This window comes from Alligator sinensis, unplaced genomic scaffold, assembly GCF_000455745.1.
Source record: "Alligator sinensis unplaced genomic scaffold, ASM45574v1 scaffold1778_1, whole genome shotgun sequence".
Classification (NCBI taxonomy): Eukaryota; Metazoa; Chordata; order Crocodylia; family Alligatoridae; genus Alligator; species Alligator sinensis.
In genome coordinates this window covers 13,559-29,663 of record NW_005843529.1, presented here as the reverse complement: position 1 = coordinate 29,663, position 16,105 = coordinate 13,559, and the positions used below count along the sequence as shown (strand labels likewise).

General features: G+C 48.4%; 1 protein-coding gene across 1 annotated transcript in view; it reads left to right on the top strand.

Moving 5' to 3' along the window:
* VAV2 (vav guanine nucleotide exchange factor 2) overlaps positions 1-16,105 on the top strand; it is a 75,158-nt gene that overhangs the window by 54,724 nt on the left and 4,329 nt on the right. The window contains exons 15-25 of the mRNA XM_025195475.1: positions 537-625; positions 1,208-1,224; positions 2,003-2,024; positions 3,790-3,917; positions 4,216-4,290; positions 6,149-6,201; positions 8,276-8,392; positions 9,900-9,987; positions 10,104-10,227; positions 11,817-11,903; positions 14,369-14,523. Of these exons, the coding sequence (XP_025051260.1) occupies positions 537-625; positions 1,208-1,224; positions 2,003-2,024; positions 3,790-3,917; positions 4,216-4,290; positions 6,149-6,201; positions 8,276-8,392; positions 9,900-9,987; positions 10,104-10,227; positions 11,817-11,903; positions 14,369-14,523 (955 nt within the window). The remainder of the gene's footprint in view (positions 1-536; positions 626-1,207; positions 1,225-2,002; positions 2,025-3,789; positions 3,918-4,215; positions 4,291-6,148; positions 6,202-8,275; positions 8,393-9,899; positions 9,988-10,103; positions 10,228-11,816; positions 11,904-14,368; positions 14,524-16,105) is intronic.

Below are 16,105 nucleotides of genomic sequence, written 5' to 3'. Positions count from 1 at the left end.
AAACAGGCCTGTACCTTGACTTCCAGTTTTCATAAGGTGGCCTGCGTAATGGGAGGGTGGGGGGGTTAGAAATGGTAGAGGGGAAAAGAGCCACATCCCATGCGGCTACCACCTTGAATCTCCAAGTTAGCTCTGGCTTGAAGGGTTGCTATCAGGTGAAGGCCGGTGGCCAAAGTGAAAATAAACCAGGGTTTCAATCCCAGTGAGCAAATATCCATGCTGTATACAACAGCACAGCAGCAGGTATAAGCTCAATCCTCAGCCTCGAGCCTAAGGAGAAGAAGATTGAGCCACCTTGTTCGCAAAGAGGTGCTCTTTCAGCACAGCGTGGAGGCCTGTGGGTGTTCTTACCCCTGGTAGTTAGATAAACTCAAAATGGGTCAATCCTGGGGTCTTCCACAAGCATTACTACCGCCAACAACTCCAAGAACAGCTTAAAACAAATTATTGAACATGAAAGAAAATGGAAATGGTCATTAGGAGGGCAAGTAATTAGGGAGATGAAATTCATGACTTTCCAACATCTCTTTTCACAGAGGAACTTTCTACCAGGGCTATCTTTGCGCACAATGTGGGGCAGGTGCTCACAAAGAATGCTTGGAAATCATCCCACCATGCAAGATCAGTAAGTCTCCCGGTATCTTAAGCTGCTTTTCAAAAGGGACTCGGTTGCTTGTGAATCATCCAAAACCTTTTTCTTTGCCTTTTATTCTTTGCATTAAATTCCATCTAAAAATTTACATCCTATTCCTGAATAATTAAAAACTAACACATAATTGCTTTCTCTATTAAAGCTGGTTCCAGTATCATAACTCTTTCTTATTATTGATCACTTCCTTTCTCTGGGTGACCAGCCAGAACAATGGGATATAATCTGCATGTTCTTAATGGAGATGATGAGAGAGCGAGAGCAAGTGTGCGTGTGTACGTATGCGTGTGCGAGTGATAGGGAAGAAGGGAGTAATTCACTCCTAATGAGGAGGGTATAATAACTACTGCATCTGGCTTGATGTGGTGATGGCGGGATGTTGTTCTTATTCTAATTCCTAATGAACATACCAGCCCTCTCCTGCTCCCAAACCACCACCACATACAGACAGGCTGGTGCATGGAGTCACTTGGCTCCTGTCTCCTTGAGCAGAGTGAGATGTCAAGCAGGATGTGGTTCTCCCTAAATTAACCCTTTTATTTTAACGTCTATTTTCAGGTTCCTCGGCAGACCAGGTATGTTTGTTTCACGGCCGTCTCATCCGCGCTGAACGCCCATCCGTGGGGAGGGATTGTCTGGCCGACTGCGGCTGCGTCTCGCTGGTCCAGATTTAATTACTGCCACGAGCTTTCGGCAGAAGAGGTGGCCCTTGGGGAGAGTCCCCAGCAGGCACTGAACATATAACACCAGATGATCTTTTGAGCCCCTCCTGACCTGGGTCTGATCCCACCGGGAACTGAATGCTCCTGGTTTCTTTTAAATGTTTCTGGTTACCTTTGAATGCTCCAGCTTTCCTTTCACTTAAGTAGGATCTGAAAAGGCTGAGCACCTTGTAGGATCAGGCCCGGTGACAGATATCTTTTGTTTTAGCTCAAATTGGCCTGTTTTTTAAAATACTACTGTCCTCACCCTCCCCTGGTGGTGGGCAGCACCGGGCATACTCACCCACTGAGCTGCCAGCGATGCTGATTTTCAGATCACCTGTGCGGGGCGTTAAGGGGATGACTTCTCATCCCGGTATTTCCTTTGTCTATCTGTGAAGTCTGCTCCTACAGAGAATTGAAACTCTCCTGTCCTAAACGTGAACGGTTATCTCTGAGGAATGACGCCGTATTCCCCTGCCCCCTGGAAAACAGTGACTCCTGCCACAACTGCTTGTGGGACTTTGTGGTAGCAAGGGCAGAGCAGAGCTTGCTCCGGTGCACAATGTAGTATTTTATCTTCCAGTACATTCAGTAGCAATAAGCCTAATTGAACCTGCTCCTTTCTCTCTCTCTCTCTCTCTCTCTGCAGGACCCGTTAAATGTAGGACCTGGTAAGGGCGTCATTGGTTTTGTTGCTTTAAAAAAGGGCAGGTGCGGGGGTGGCACCTTTGGATTCTGGTTCAAAGAGCTTGTGGGCAAATTTTGGAAGGGGGTTCTCTGGGCTTTGCACCTAATGTCATTTGAGGACGTTTCTCCCCCATCTCCCACTGCCAAAAAAAATAGTGACATCATGAAAAGCCCTATTGGAGACATTTGCTCCTGCCTATCACCTATAGGTCCCTCTCCCCTTTGTCCCTCCTCCTCCTCCTTTAAGCACATTTGTTTTCTCTATTATAAGAAGCCTCGATATCTGCAGAAGGGCACCTTGCTTTCTGCACAAAACAGGCAATGGAGTTGAGCCCAAGCCAGCTGGTCTTCTGTGAGAATCCTTCTAAGTCTCTTCCTCCTCTACAAATAAGTAGCCCAAAACCACAAGAAGGGTTTTCTCCAGTGCCATCCCATGCCAACTGACATTTTGATACTGCCTTGCTTTATTGCATTTGTGCTGTTTGGCTCCTTGGCTGACTGCTTGGAAGACTTCTGCTTCCCGTAAATAACTGTTCTTTCCCAAAGAGAGTGGGGGAAATTTATTGTGCCAGATCTTCCCTGGAAATAAACCAATCTTGTCTCGGCAGAGAGCCCGGTTAGGCGGACAGGCGTGGAACATCCTCCTGTAAGATTGCAAGCCCAGAGCACAGTGGTTGTAATAATTCATGGTGCAACTCCTGCAGTTGTCTCCTGAAGAGATCATGATTCACTTTGGTCACTATTGCACTTTCCTCTGCTAATGCAGCCTGTGGTTCTGGGATAGTCCCGAATGCACTGTCTGGCTTCTTTCCTGTAAGAGAAATTCACCTAGCCCTAGCTGGGAATCTTTAAAAGATTGCTTTTAAGGCCTATTGCTTCTGTTTGATCCGGGCTGGGGGAGAAAGCTGTTGTAAGAAAGGGTTAAGAACAAGTATTATTGGCTGAATGCAGCTGAGGAGGAATATTTCATGTGCAATCATTTGCAAAGCATATGGACTTTTGCAGAGAATTACAAAGAGACCACAGGGAGTTTGTGTCCCCAGCCCCACTGAAACCCTGTGGGAACCGAGTGGTTATTTGACCCTTTTGCAATCCCAGTCTTTGGTGCTTACTATGGTGCTTACTATGGTGGTTTGTTTGTAGCTTGTTGGCCGACAAGAGCTTACCCGAAACAGCAGTGTTCAAGTCCAGGTGATGCCTGTCCCCAGAGTCCGGAGCTGGGGTTTCGTCCGGCCCAGCTTTATCTGCCCACATTTTATTCTGATTGCTGCTCATTCTCAAATGAACCATTTAGTTCAGGCTAATTGCAACTCCGTGGGCATGCTTATACTGCAGCGGCAGCCTGTCTCTGCAGGGATGCCCGACCTGCGTGCATGCTCCCAATCCAGGTGAAGCTGCTCTGGGGGTCTCTCCCTGCAGTCGCCTCAAGGTGCCTCAGTTTCCAGTCTGCTTGCGAGCGAGCAGCAGGGATGATGCTGGCACTACCTAAGGGGCGTGCATGGGTCTGGAGCAGGAAGGTGGCCCATGCTCAGGAAGGATGCCCTGCCACTATGGTACCACAATCATTAACGATCCCATTAGCCTTCACGATCTCTGCTGAACACATCCTGGCAGCTGATGCTCAGGGTCACAAAGGGTGCTTGTAGTAACAACGGCTGGATGGGTCACAAAGGGATGTGGCGGTGACAACCGGTCTTGTTCTTTTTAACAAAACGATTAACGAAGCTGCTCTTCCATTTCTCTTTCTAGGTCCTAAAATGGTGGCAGTTCAGAATTACCATGGCAACCCAGCTCCTCCGGGGAAACCAGTGCTAACATTTCAAACTGGGGATGTAATAGAGCTGCTGCGAGGGGACCCGGATTCCCAGTGGTGGGAGGTGAGCGGAGCTGCCCGTTGGGAAATGTCCAGAGACACTTCAGTTGTGGCAGCTGGGTCATCTCAAGAGTCCTCTGATTTGTTTTTGACGGCACTCGTAGCCCTGGCCGCTGGCGTGTGATCTCGCGGGGTCAGAGTTTCCAAGGGTACGTCTTGGGAGGCTGGGTCAGGGAGGGATGCAGCCTGCAATCACCAGTGGCCGGAGCAGTCTGTCTCATCCTGCTAGCGCTGTGCTGAAAACATGCCCCTGCAAGCACTTTCCCCAGTGCTGATCTTTGTCTTTCGCTTATTTTTTACAGGGGAGGTTAATACAGACCAAGAAATCGGGTTATTTCCCCAGCTCGTCAGTAAAGCCCTGTCCTGTGGACGCCAGGGTAAGCACCGAGATCTGGATCCAAGCGTCTCCAGCGTGCAAGGGGGATGCTTGGAAAGTAGGGGTCTGACCTGGGACCCTGATAAAGCACACACATCTAAATCACAGTCTATAGGATATTTGACATGTCTGCTTATTGCAAGGGAGTCGCTTTGGGTTTCCAGGAATGCACTTGGCCATTTGCGACTACACCCCTCCCTGCCGGGGCTTGATTTGAGAGGGGGAGATGCACATTATGGGGAGGGAAGGATGTCACATAGCACAGGTGTTTGATGCCTTTCTCCAGAGGGCAACTTCAAAAGGCGGCACTTTGTCGGGAACCCCCGGCTATGCCCAGGAAAGAGACTCCAACACCTCCTGAAGTGTGAGTTTTGCCGGCAGGCTCAGCTCAGTCAAGGAAGCAGGAACAGCTGCCTGCGTTGGTTCCTCTTCAGATATTTCACGCGAGATTGCCAAGGGATTCTGAATGAAGCGTGCAAGTTATTTTGCTTAAAGAGACAGCCATGCTTGTTTATCAGGCCAAAAGGATTTGCTTTGATGTACCGTAGTGCCGTGTCTTGAAACCACATAAATACCGTGTGCCATGGGGTTGGGTTTTTTTTCAATTTTTAATCACTCTAAATGGCATCTCTTCACTGAACTGAGTAAAATGCCTGACGGTTTGCTGTCAGATAAACCATTGGAGAGCCATTTGCTGCGATGGGTGTGCAATGTTTCTGCTGCTGGCATTATGGGACGTTGTCCTGCCTTGGCTTTGCTATTGTGGCTCAAGTCTGCTGGGCAGGACAGACTGGGAGAGGAGACTTTCAGGCCATTGGCAATGGAGTGCTTCTTCCCTTGCAGCTTTACATGAAAATCAAGTAAACAAGGAAGTCTGACAGCGGCTCAGCAGGAGCTAGAAGCAGTGCTTTAGCCGAGAGGTGTGCTGCAGCCTCCGGTGAACAATCCTCCAAATTAATGCTTTAGTTTCAAGTCCTGTGTTCGCACTTGAAAACCCCAGCTTGCATCTCGGCCTTAGTCGTTGTCGGCATCAGTTTTGGGGGGCAGCCCAAGCCGCTTATGCTATTATCACTCTTCAAGTAACACTGTAGATGGATCTGACCTATGCTTATTTTAATCTAAAATAATGTGCACACACGTTCTCCCCAGTCCTTCTAGTGAAGCCCTGGCTGCAATCGCCATTCGTCTCTTTGGGTGATATGTTTGGCAGCAGTTCTACCCAGATGTCATCTCCCTGACTGGGTGGCACCTTTGGCCATTGCTTATAATATTTCAACCTTCGGCCATGCACCTCGGGATGCTGCTGGTGAGGGATTACTGCCAATGACTAATCTGCTTACCTCCTCTTCCCGTTTGGACTTTGACATCAAAAAACAGATCATCTACAAACAAGCAGCTGGCTTATTCTGCAAGTCAGCATTGCAGTGTGATCTAGGGGGCTGAGTAGTGGGCAAGGAGTCTGCGTCTTTTCCCAGTTCTGCCCCTCTGGAAAGTTGCTTTCCTTTGTGTGGCACGCTTTTTCCATGCTTAGCCAACATTGCAATCTGCTCTGAGAACAATTATACAGTGCAAAACCTATGTCCTGGTTTTCACCGCAAGTTTTAAAAGCTTTCACTTGCTTTTTGGCAATAAAGGGCTCAAATAAATCGAAGGCCATGGTCCACTCAGCATAGCTATTTTGTGTGGCGTGTTTAACAGAGCTGCAGTTGATTGTAGCACCCTTCCTCCAACTCCGAAGACAATAATTCATAAAATGCTTGGCATATAAAAAGACTCCCAGAGAGGAGCATATCCAAGGTGATCTATAACCTAATTAGATCTGTGCTCTCCAGTAATAAGCACTATTCTCTTTGCTTCAGCCTCCCAACAGCCGGCCTCCGTCGAGAGAAATAGACTACACCGCGTACCCTTGGTAAGTCGGTTGTTAAATTGGACCTACAGATAAAAATACTTTATGACAAACATAAAGATATATTGACTTGGCCTTCTAATTTTGTTTTTTTGTCACGCATCCGCTGTGTAATACCAAGTTGTGAACGGGAGTGAGAATCTGCTTTTGTTTCCTAGCTGCTATCGATGCAGAGCAAGCTGTGGGAATTTCAGACGAACAGGGCAAAGATGGTCGACTGCGCTGGTGCATAAGCATTTTGTTGCTGATGAGCGGAGTCTAAATTCAGAGCCCAATCCAAAGCCCCACCGCTATCCATGGGGCCCCCTCTACATGTTACAGGTGTTCCACGGTTACACGTGCAAAGTAGCTATCACACAATAAAAAGCTCCAACCAGCTATAAAGTTAGACTTCAAAAACGTGTACTAACTTTATAGCGGGTTGCTATCGAGCTTTAATTTGCACATGTAGCAGAGTCTTCTCTGTGGGGCTCCCAGCTGCAGGGGTGCGCCATGCCCAGTGAAAACCCCCCGATCCCTAGGGATGGTGGCAGCCCTGATCCCTAGGGTCTGGGGGTTTCCCTCACCCCCAAGCCCTATGGATCATGGCTGCTGTAATGCTTAGGGCTTGGGGGTGTGGGAAACCACTGGAGCCTGGGGATCATGGTTGCTGTGATACATAGGGCTCCAGGATGCTGGAAACCCCCAGGGCCAGAGGATTACGGTGATCCTCCAGGCCCAGGGGTTTCCCACACCCCCGAGGCAGAGGGGTCACCCTGCAGCAATCTTCTGGCCCTGTGGGATCCCTACACCTCCGGAAAGGGGAGATCGCTGCAGCAGCAGAGCTCCAGCCCTAGGGTTGCATAGGACACCCCTATGGCTGGGGGCCCCTCACCTGGGGTGCACGGGGCTCCCAACCCTGGGAAACTACTACTTGCCGGTGCAGGGGGAGCCTGGGCTCCCCCTACCCCAGCAATAAGGCATGATGGGATCTAATGTGCGATCCCACAATCGCACCTCCTGCCCTGTGTGTGTGGTATGGCAGGTGGTGTGATTGTGTGACTCGCACGTTAGATCCCGTTGCGTCTTTACCTGCATGTGTAGAGGGGGCCTGGCAGTGGTGCCGTCATTAATGGCTGTAGATGAGAGCACAAGTAGAAATGCATTTGTCGATGCCATCATACTTTCCTCTGTGTTATTTGTCCCATGTGCCTCTTGACATGATTGGCAGCCCCCTGCTCAGGAGACGGATGCAGGAGGTCAGTATAGAGCATTAGCAGATCATTGCAGGAAAAGCTGCGCTTCGTATATCCCCACCTCTGCCCTTAAGCTCTTTCTGTCGGTGCTTTACTTTCCCGAGTCCTAAATTAACCCCCAAAGAAGTTCACAAAAATCTATTCATCTGGGGACTCCTGCTCAATCCATGTGATTTTTCTAGGAGCTGTATAAATCAAGGGACTTCAAAGCATTCTGTGTCGCTAAATCTTTCCTCTTAAATTGCAAAGTAGTTCCTTGTGATTTAAATACCTCTGATCACTTTCTTGTCTGCTTATAAAGAGCTTGATCAGACCTTCTTGAATGATCCTCCCAACTGCCCTTGAATAGTGGACTGTTTTGTTACACAATGCAAATCTTTAAGGTGATAATTAAAAAAAAAAAATCTGACCTAATATTATTAATATGCAAATTCTGTACCATGCTAGAGCAGTGCAATATCTTTGTGCCCGAGATCAGAAAGGAGGTTTATCACCTCTGGAGGGTGCTGTCAAACAGCATGGTCTGTGAGGAAGGCAAGTAGAGAACCAGGGCCTATAAGGCTTTCGTGAGATCATAGAAGAGTAGCTCCTAGTGTAAGGACCGTGCTGTCACTTAATGCAGAAGTGGGGGAAATACAATGGAGAAGTCCTTGCTCCTTTTTGTTTAAGGAGGCGGTTTTTTTCTGATCAATAGGGAATAACTTATTGAAAGTTTAACCCCCGTACAATTCAAAGTGCTGTACAACTCTACACGGTACCTAACAGAGCCTTGCCTGACAACCCTCCCCGCATGGTACCTGGCTGCTCTGTGTTGGCAGCACCTAAAGGATGTGTCCATTTAGGTTTGCAGGGAACATGGAGAGGCAGCAGGCCGACAACCTGCTGAAGTCACATGCGAGTGGGACATACCTGATCCGGGAGAGGCCAGCGGAGGCTGAACGCTTTGCAATCAGCATTAAGTGAGTATAAGCCACCTACATTACTACACTGAGTAAGGCTTCTGCCACGACCTGGCACCCAGTGGAAGATGTCCAAAGACACTCCTGCATCACCTGACCCCAGCTGTCTTTCCTGCCTCATGCAGGGGGGCTGGACCCAATCATCTTGTGAGGTCCCTTCCAACCCCTTACTATATATATATGAAACAGCGGGCGTTTGCACAAATGGAGCTGAGATAAAGTGTCCAGGGAACACAGGACAGCATGGTGGAGTGAGCTGGTAGCAATCTAGGCCGTGCCTGTGAGCATGACGTTGTTGAATGTGCAAGCCTCGCTCTCCTCTGGCTCTGCCCCTGAGGAAATCTCGTGATTCTTATGACAGCCCGATTGTATTAGAGGCTGGTAAACTTTCGACAGAAGATGCTTCTTTCTTCCTTCTTTTGAAATAGCAAGTGCAGCTCCCCTGATTAACCCGACTTGGAGGCATGTATTTAAGATGCATTACTGCTGATGCCCAGCTGTAGGAGCAGATAACCGTGTCCTTGCTGGATTTGAAGCAATCAAACCAGTACCAAGTAGAAGGACTGAGATGAAGGGCCAGTTAGATGTTGGTATTGGGCTGTTGGAATCGGAATATTTCTGGATTACTCAAGTAGCTCCTCTGGAAGTTCAGGCATCAGGCAGTGGCTGTAGCATGGTCTTACATTGAACAGCTAGTTCCCTGTGACCCCACAAATGGCTACTAAGGTTCGTGGGTACTTCATGCAGGACTAAGCCAGGAATGGGAGAGTTCTGCTCCCAGCTCTGACTCAGACCTCGCCTCACTTAACCTCATGTTTCAGATTCTCCATCTGCAATGGGGAATATGGTCATGCCTGCCAGGAGGTTGAAACAAATCATTAATGTTCACAATAGAGAGAAAAACACTGAGTACTATTACACAGTGGGTGTGTCTACATGTGCATTTACACCGGCTTAAAGTTACTGCGCAGTAAGTGGGAATAGGCAGGTGTCTACACGTGCAGGCGTTAAAGCACCTACTTTGTTACACCTTCAAGAGAAATTGGGATGTTTATCTTGCTGGGATCCTATGACCCCAGCTGACTTCCTGCCCCTGGGGCAGGGGGCCAGACTCGATGATCTCCCGAGGTCCCTTCCAGCCCTAATGTCTATGAAATGTATGCATATTAACACTGTGTGTGGACAGACTTGAGACTAAAATTAATCCCAAGTCAATCCCCACACAGAGTTAATGCGCAGTAATGCACCTACACGTGCATTACTGTGCAGTAACTAGTCAGGCATAAATTTGATCCCTGCATGATGCAGGGATCAAATTTATGCTCAAGTCAGCATAAGTCACCATATTTACTGCACAGTATGGGCATGCATGTGTAGATGCACGCCCATACTGTGCAGTCATTTTGGTGACTGCGCAGTAAACACACATGTGTAGACGTGCCCAGTGAGGCATAATCGAATGCCTATGTGTCAGGCGATTTCTGAGCTTCTGTGATTCCCGTCACAGGTTTAACGAGGAAGTGAAACACATAAAGGTGGTGGAGAAGGACAACTGGATTCACATCACAGAAGCCAAAAAGTTTGAAAGCCTCTTGGTATGTTTTTGAAGCTGCCTGTCAGCTCCCAGGCTGTGGCTGTGGGTACCATTGGCTGGTTTGGAGACCTGCCGAACCTCAGTGACAATCTAATGCACATGATGTCTTCTCTCCAGGAATTAGTTGAGTACTACCAGACCCACTCGCTGAAGGAGAGTTTTAAACAGCTGGACACAACATTAAAGTACCCGTACAAATCGCGGGAACGCTCTACCTCCAGAACCTTCGCTCGCTCCCCAGGTAACAACCATCTTAACCACCCCAGCAAAGCACATCCAATGTAACACAGCCGTTTCTGTGGGAAACCACCCTGCCAGTGCCCCTTTCATATCTTTGAGAAATACCTGAGGGGTAAAGTATAGAAGATCCGTCTAGTAACAAAATAGGGTTCCCAGATTTTATGGCCAGAAGGGACTCCTAAGCCCTTCTACTGTGACCTCAAGAAAGGAATATGCCCAGGCTGGGATCTGGGCTTCTCGAGCCCGAAATGAAGTCTCGTGCTCTACCAGTTGCACTGTCCTGGTTTCTTTCCAAGCAGGTGAATTCAGGCTGGGCTCCCCCTGTCCTGCCCCCAGCAGAGATGCTGAAAGGATGAGGCTCGGAGTGAGATCACATGGGAGGTGGGAAAGAAGTTTGTAAAGTCAGACATGGAAGAAACTCATGGGAGAGGAATTCTCTTTCCTTTCATTTGGAGGAAATTTCATTTTAATTCATTTGGAGCCTTTATTTCAAACATCCTCCAGGAAACGACCTTGTTGGCTGTGATACTTTGGGGTTTATTTTCTGCTGATGCATCCCGTTACCAATTTTCCAGCCCCTTTTTGCATAACGGGCTACGGTTATGGTTTTGCAAGGTGCAAAGTGCGCTCCGCTCTGCAGCGGGGCGGGGGTTCTGCACATTGTAGGATCTCCCCTATATTGCCAAAGCAAATGCCAATTATGGTGTGCCAAAAATCAGACTAGTCAGTGATCTCCACCTGAGAAATTTCAGGCGCTTCATTATAAAGATAAAAGGACAGAAGCCCATCAAAAGGAGCAGGAGGACCTGTTCAGCGGGAGACACAAGCATCCTGCCTATTTAACTGCAAATGCTTCTGCGCCTAACTAAAAAAATAGTCTGTTTAGACTCATTTCAAACCCAGCGAAACTCTTCCAGCAACCAAGATCTGATTGCTAAAATGAATGGGGTGTTTTTTTCAGAAAAAATTGACATCAAAAGAAAATTCATTTTCTCTGAAAGCTTCAAAAATTGAATGTTTTCAATGTTTGTTTTTTAATTTTGAAAAAAATGTCATTTTAGTAAGTAGCATTCCTTTAATTTTTCCTGTTCTCCAAAAGAGGGGAAGGAAGAAAGGAACGATGAATGAGGTTGGCTTATGAAAATCACCTTACGTTTAACATTGAAAATGGTTAGGTGTAAAAATCGAATTTCAACCACAAGGAATGGCCTTCTCTGTTGCGGAGAGGCAGGGAAGGGTTTTGATTGACAGTGTTCAGCTAGTGCTAGCCACCTTTCTGCAACGGCCAGTGACAGCAGATTCATGCCAACGTTGCCAAAATGAGAAGCAAACCTGGGAATCTCCCTCCTGATTTATGCTGGTATGAGTAAAAGCAAATCTGGCCATTGTATTTTAGCTAGGTTAGCTGCCTTCGCAGTCTTGTCCAAGCTTTTTCTGCTGCCTTATTGCCACCGCCGAGAGCTTCTGACCAAGTGCTGCATGCTTTGTTTTATCTTTCTTTGTTAGCTTTTACGGCATGGCTGGGGTTTCATTTCCTTTTTAATTCGTGTTCCCTCTGCTTCTCTGTGTTTCTCTCTGACCTCTTTGCAGCTTCCTGTGCTTCCTACAACTTTTCTTTTCTCAGTCCTCAGGGCCTCAACTTTTCTTCTCAGAATTCCTCTACTCCTTTCTGGTCAGGTACACAGCCCCGTCTGTTCGTGAGCCGAAAGCACCATCTACCGGCCGTCTCTGCAGTCGCAGAGTCTCTGCCTGCCGTTTGATGTGACACAAAAGTCACCTGCTTGAAAGCCTTCAATCGCAGGACCCCTGCCTAAAACCCCTTGCTGTCCCTTCTAATCTGAATGAGAAGATCCACTGCCATACCCGCACCTCTTGGGGTACAAGCTGGGAGGGCAGAAGGATAACCAGGGAAACATTAAAATATGGACAGAGGGGAGAGAAAAAGATGCCAATCTAATACATTGGGATCTGACTGTGTGCTTCAAGCGTGACCGGATTTCCCTGCGTGTCTCTGAGAACGGCCATTGCCATCACACCATCGTTAAAGCCCTGTTTTTCCTTGCCGTAATTATAGAAGGGTTACATTTCCAATAGTTTTGAACTCTGGTGTTATCAGCATTGCTCTGCAGCTTTTTAATCAGCGCTGCCGCGGAGAGCCCGAGAGGTCAACAACTGCTTTGCTGAAGTCATACTCTTTAGAAAGCGGGGTGGTGTCTTCATCGCTAAACCCTGTCCACTCACACGTACTACGAATAAGCAGCCTCCTTTTCTGGTCTGCCCAGAAATGTGTTAAAAGATGAGATGCAAAAAATGCACTTTAAGAAACAAATTGGGCTCCAGCTCTTTGTCTTTTAGCTTTGGGCCTTTTCTTCATTTTGGACAGCAGAAATTAAAGCCGAGCTCCTGAGTGCTGCAAACTCCCCAAGAACAAACAAGTGTCAAAGATGCTGTTGGTACTGGTATTTTTTAAAAGGTGGAGGCATTTTTATTGGGTTTTATTGCCAGGTTAAAAATAGTCCTGTCTTGTCACCCTGATTTGGGGCTTCATTGTGCTGAGCTCTGTAAGTCATTTTATAAAGCAATTCTTCCCCCCCCACTTAAATTTGCTGGAAATGCCAGCTGCTGATGAAAGAGTTCAAAGCTTTCATAATTCACGCTCCATTCTCTAGCCTGGCACCCTGGCTAGGAAGAATGAGCCTTGCAATAATTGTATTTTCTGTGTATTAATCATCTCTGTTGCCATCCTCATTTCCTTCTATCCTGAGAGCTGGAGACCTGGGCAAAGCTTTCTTCACCCAACGCCAGTTCAACCTTGGTTTGCAGAAACCTCTGGAAATGTATTAAGTTCAGCTAGAAGGTCCTCAGGCTCGAGGACTGTTTGATAGAAACCAAATGTAAGCAGGTTTGTAGATCTCCAGAAAGGACCCTTTTCTCCTTCTTTATTTGCCTGCAGCATGCACATCTCGTGACAAGGAGAAAGCACCATCACAAAAGTCACATCCCTTCATGCCATTAAACCCCCACTTCCCTCTGCCAGCGCACAGGATCCAGGTGGGACTCCTCACCTTTTTGACCCATTTGACCTCTGCTCCTCTGTGCCAAAGGAAACCACCCTCCTCTTTCCTGGCCTGAAGCCACCGAGGACTCCACCTGGTGCTGCCACCTGATATCAATTCAGTTCCCGGTCCCAGAGACAATTTGAGCCATGAATGTTGCTTGCATGTTATAAACCATTGACCAGCTCTTGCTCATTCTTAGCAGCCAACATCCCCAACTCGCTGCCTCGCTCACTGGATTAAAATTGGGGGCTCCTCTGATATCATAGAGCCTCTCAAACCTCATGCTTGGGAGCATACATTTATAACCAGCTGGGATTAGGAAGAGCTTTCTCCTTGCCAGGAGACTGTCACACAGATGGACCCTATTCCATGACCCAAGAACCTGGGGCCCTTTTCCCAAGACCACCATCCCAGCCACTATCAGGCTAAGTAATTGGCCTTGTATTCCAAGGCCCAGGTATTGCTCAGCTTGCTTGGAAAGAATCGATCTGATTCCCAATTCTGAGGCATCTTAAATATAAACTCCTTTTGGAAATCTCCCTTTGGAGCAGCCCATTGGGCACTTGGAGCAATAACTTTCCCCCTCCCCGCAGATACGATGGGAATAACATTGAAATATATGTTTTTGTTGGTTTGTTTCCTTTGTTCCTATAAAACCTTGACTTTTATACTGCTTCCCATTGAGCTGGCTCTCAACCCAACCACCTTCAGCAATACTCAAGGAGAAGGTAATAGCCCCTACTAGACAGTCCCCTTCCTGGCCATCCAGTGACTAATGGAGTGGTACAGCTGATCGAGACTTATTAAGAGATCAATGAGATGTTGATAATGGAAAACCCAACATTGGAAATCTCCTACAGCCCTGTGATTCCAGTACAAATGTGATTGAAGAATTAAAATGGAGCTGCCCTGATACTGGATTTGCTTTCTCAGGCCGCAGAGCTGATTTGCTGCCCTGGTCTTGAAGTGGAAAAGAGGATTCTGGTGAAAACCCAGGCTGAACCTAGTCTAGCTTTGCCCAGGCTTCAGTTGACCTCTCCCAGCTGTGCCAGCTTCTAATCCCCTTTCCTCGTCCACCCACAGTGTTCACACCTCGCGTCATAGGGACGGCAGTAGCGCGGTACAACTTTGCAGCGCGGGACATGCGGGAGCTCTCCTTGCGAGAGGGTGACGTGGTGAAAATCTACAGCAGGATAGGCGGGGACCAGGGATGGTGGAAGGGAGAAACAAATGGAAGAGTAAGTGGCAGAGAGTTGATTTTTGCATGTTCAGTGTCACCACTTTGCTTGTTTCCCAGCATGCGATGGGGTCAGATGCTGGCTAACAGGGCTGGTTAAAAGTGCCCAGGTTTCAATTTTTGGATGGGATCTGACACCAAGGGGAGGAGAGGTGTTAACATATTTTCCCCTATGCTTTTCTAGAGATCTTTACCAATGATTCTTCACATCAGCCCTGGGAAGCAGATGAGGAAATAACCTTTCCCTATCTGTAAAATGGGGGACAGATCATTGAAGTGACTTGCCTGTGGTTGCAATGTGTATGAATGGCAAACCTATAACCGCTTAGCTCCTAACTCTTGTGCTGACTTGATCCCTCTGTACCAGATTACCTTGTCATGTCCTGAAACATGAAACCCAACTTCAACCTAGAGAGAAAGGGTGGCATGTATTGGTTCAAGATGAGTGAAGAGGCCAAGGCTTAGAGAAAGCATTGCTCTTGGAAAGCAAGGCACACCACCAGCTTGCTTCCATTCACTCTGCTCTGCCCTGACACCCCAGGTGTGCAACCTTCTGCTTGCACTGGCCTGGCATCGTATGGGCATTCCCGCGAGGACAGCCTCAAAGGGCTGTCCCTGGCAGTGACACTTATGTGAAAAGACACAGCCAGGCAGAAGGACTTTATGGCCCATTTCACAAGCACCACAGGTTTCAGCATCTGCTCCCGGCGTAGGCTGGGAATTTACCCAAGAATGGCTCTGGATGGCCAGGGCTCAGTGATGTGTACAGCAGTGGTGGGGACGGCTCCACAGTCCATTGACACGAATCACACTGGTGCATTGTCTCTCAATGGTGCCTTCCACCGAGACAACACTGGGCTTATCCACAAAGGGAGGGAAGTTTGTTAGCCTCCTCTCCCCCTTTTGCTAGTCAGAGAAGACGCAGAAGGCTAGTGGACACTGCAAAGGCACTGCCAGGAAGGCTATTCGAACAAAGCCCCATGGTGAGAGCACAGCTTATTCTGGCAAAGGACAGGCTTGCACTGGTATAATCTCCAAGCAACTCTTGCTGCCAGATGTTGTGTCTACACACTGGGTTTGCTGGAGTAGTTAGATCTGTTAGGGCCGCAGGTAGAGGTGCACCGATACATCGGTCCCATATCGGATCAGCACCGATATAAGGAAAATTGACAGTGTCGACCATTGGCCTTTTTTGGCTGATGGGGCTGATAAATGCCCCGTGCATGAGTGCAGCACGCAGGCAGCCAGGAGCGCAGCCCAGCAGGCTGGAGAGCAGCCGGGTCTGGCTGGTAAGTCTGTTGTGAGGGAAGGGCCATGGTGGGGTGCAGATAGAGGCCCCCGCGGTGAGGGAGGGAGCAGGGCTGGGGCTGGGGCAGGTGCTGCACAGCTGGGGTGGGCCGCAGGACAGAGCCACAAGCCGCTTGTCCGGGGAACACAGGGAGGCATGGGGCAGCTCCTACTGCTATGTGCACCCTGGGAGGACATGGGGGGTGTGTGCCCCCAGATGTACATGTGGAGCAGGGTGGGCTGCCGCTACAGACTGGGGCTGGAGTGGCCCCGGGACTTTCCTGGTGGAGGCTGAG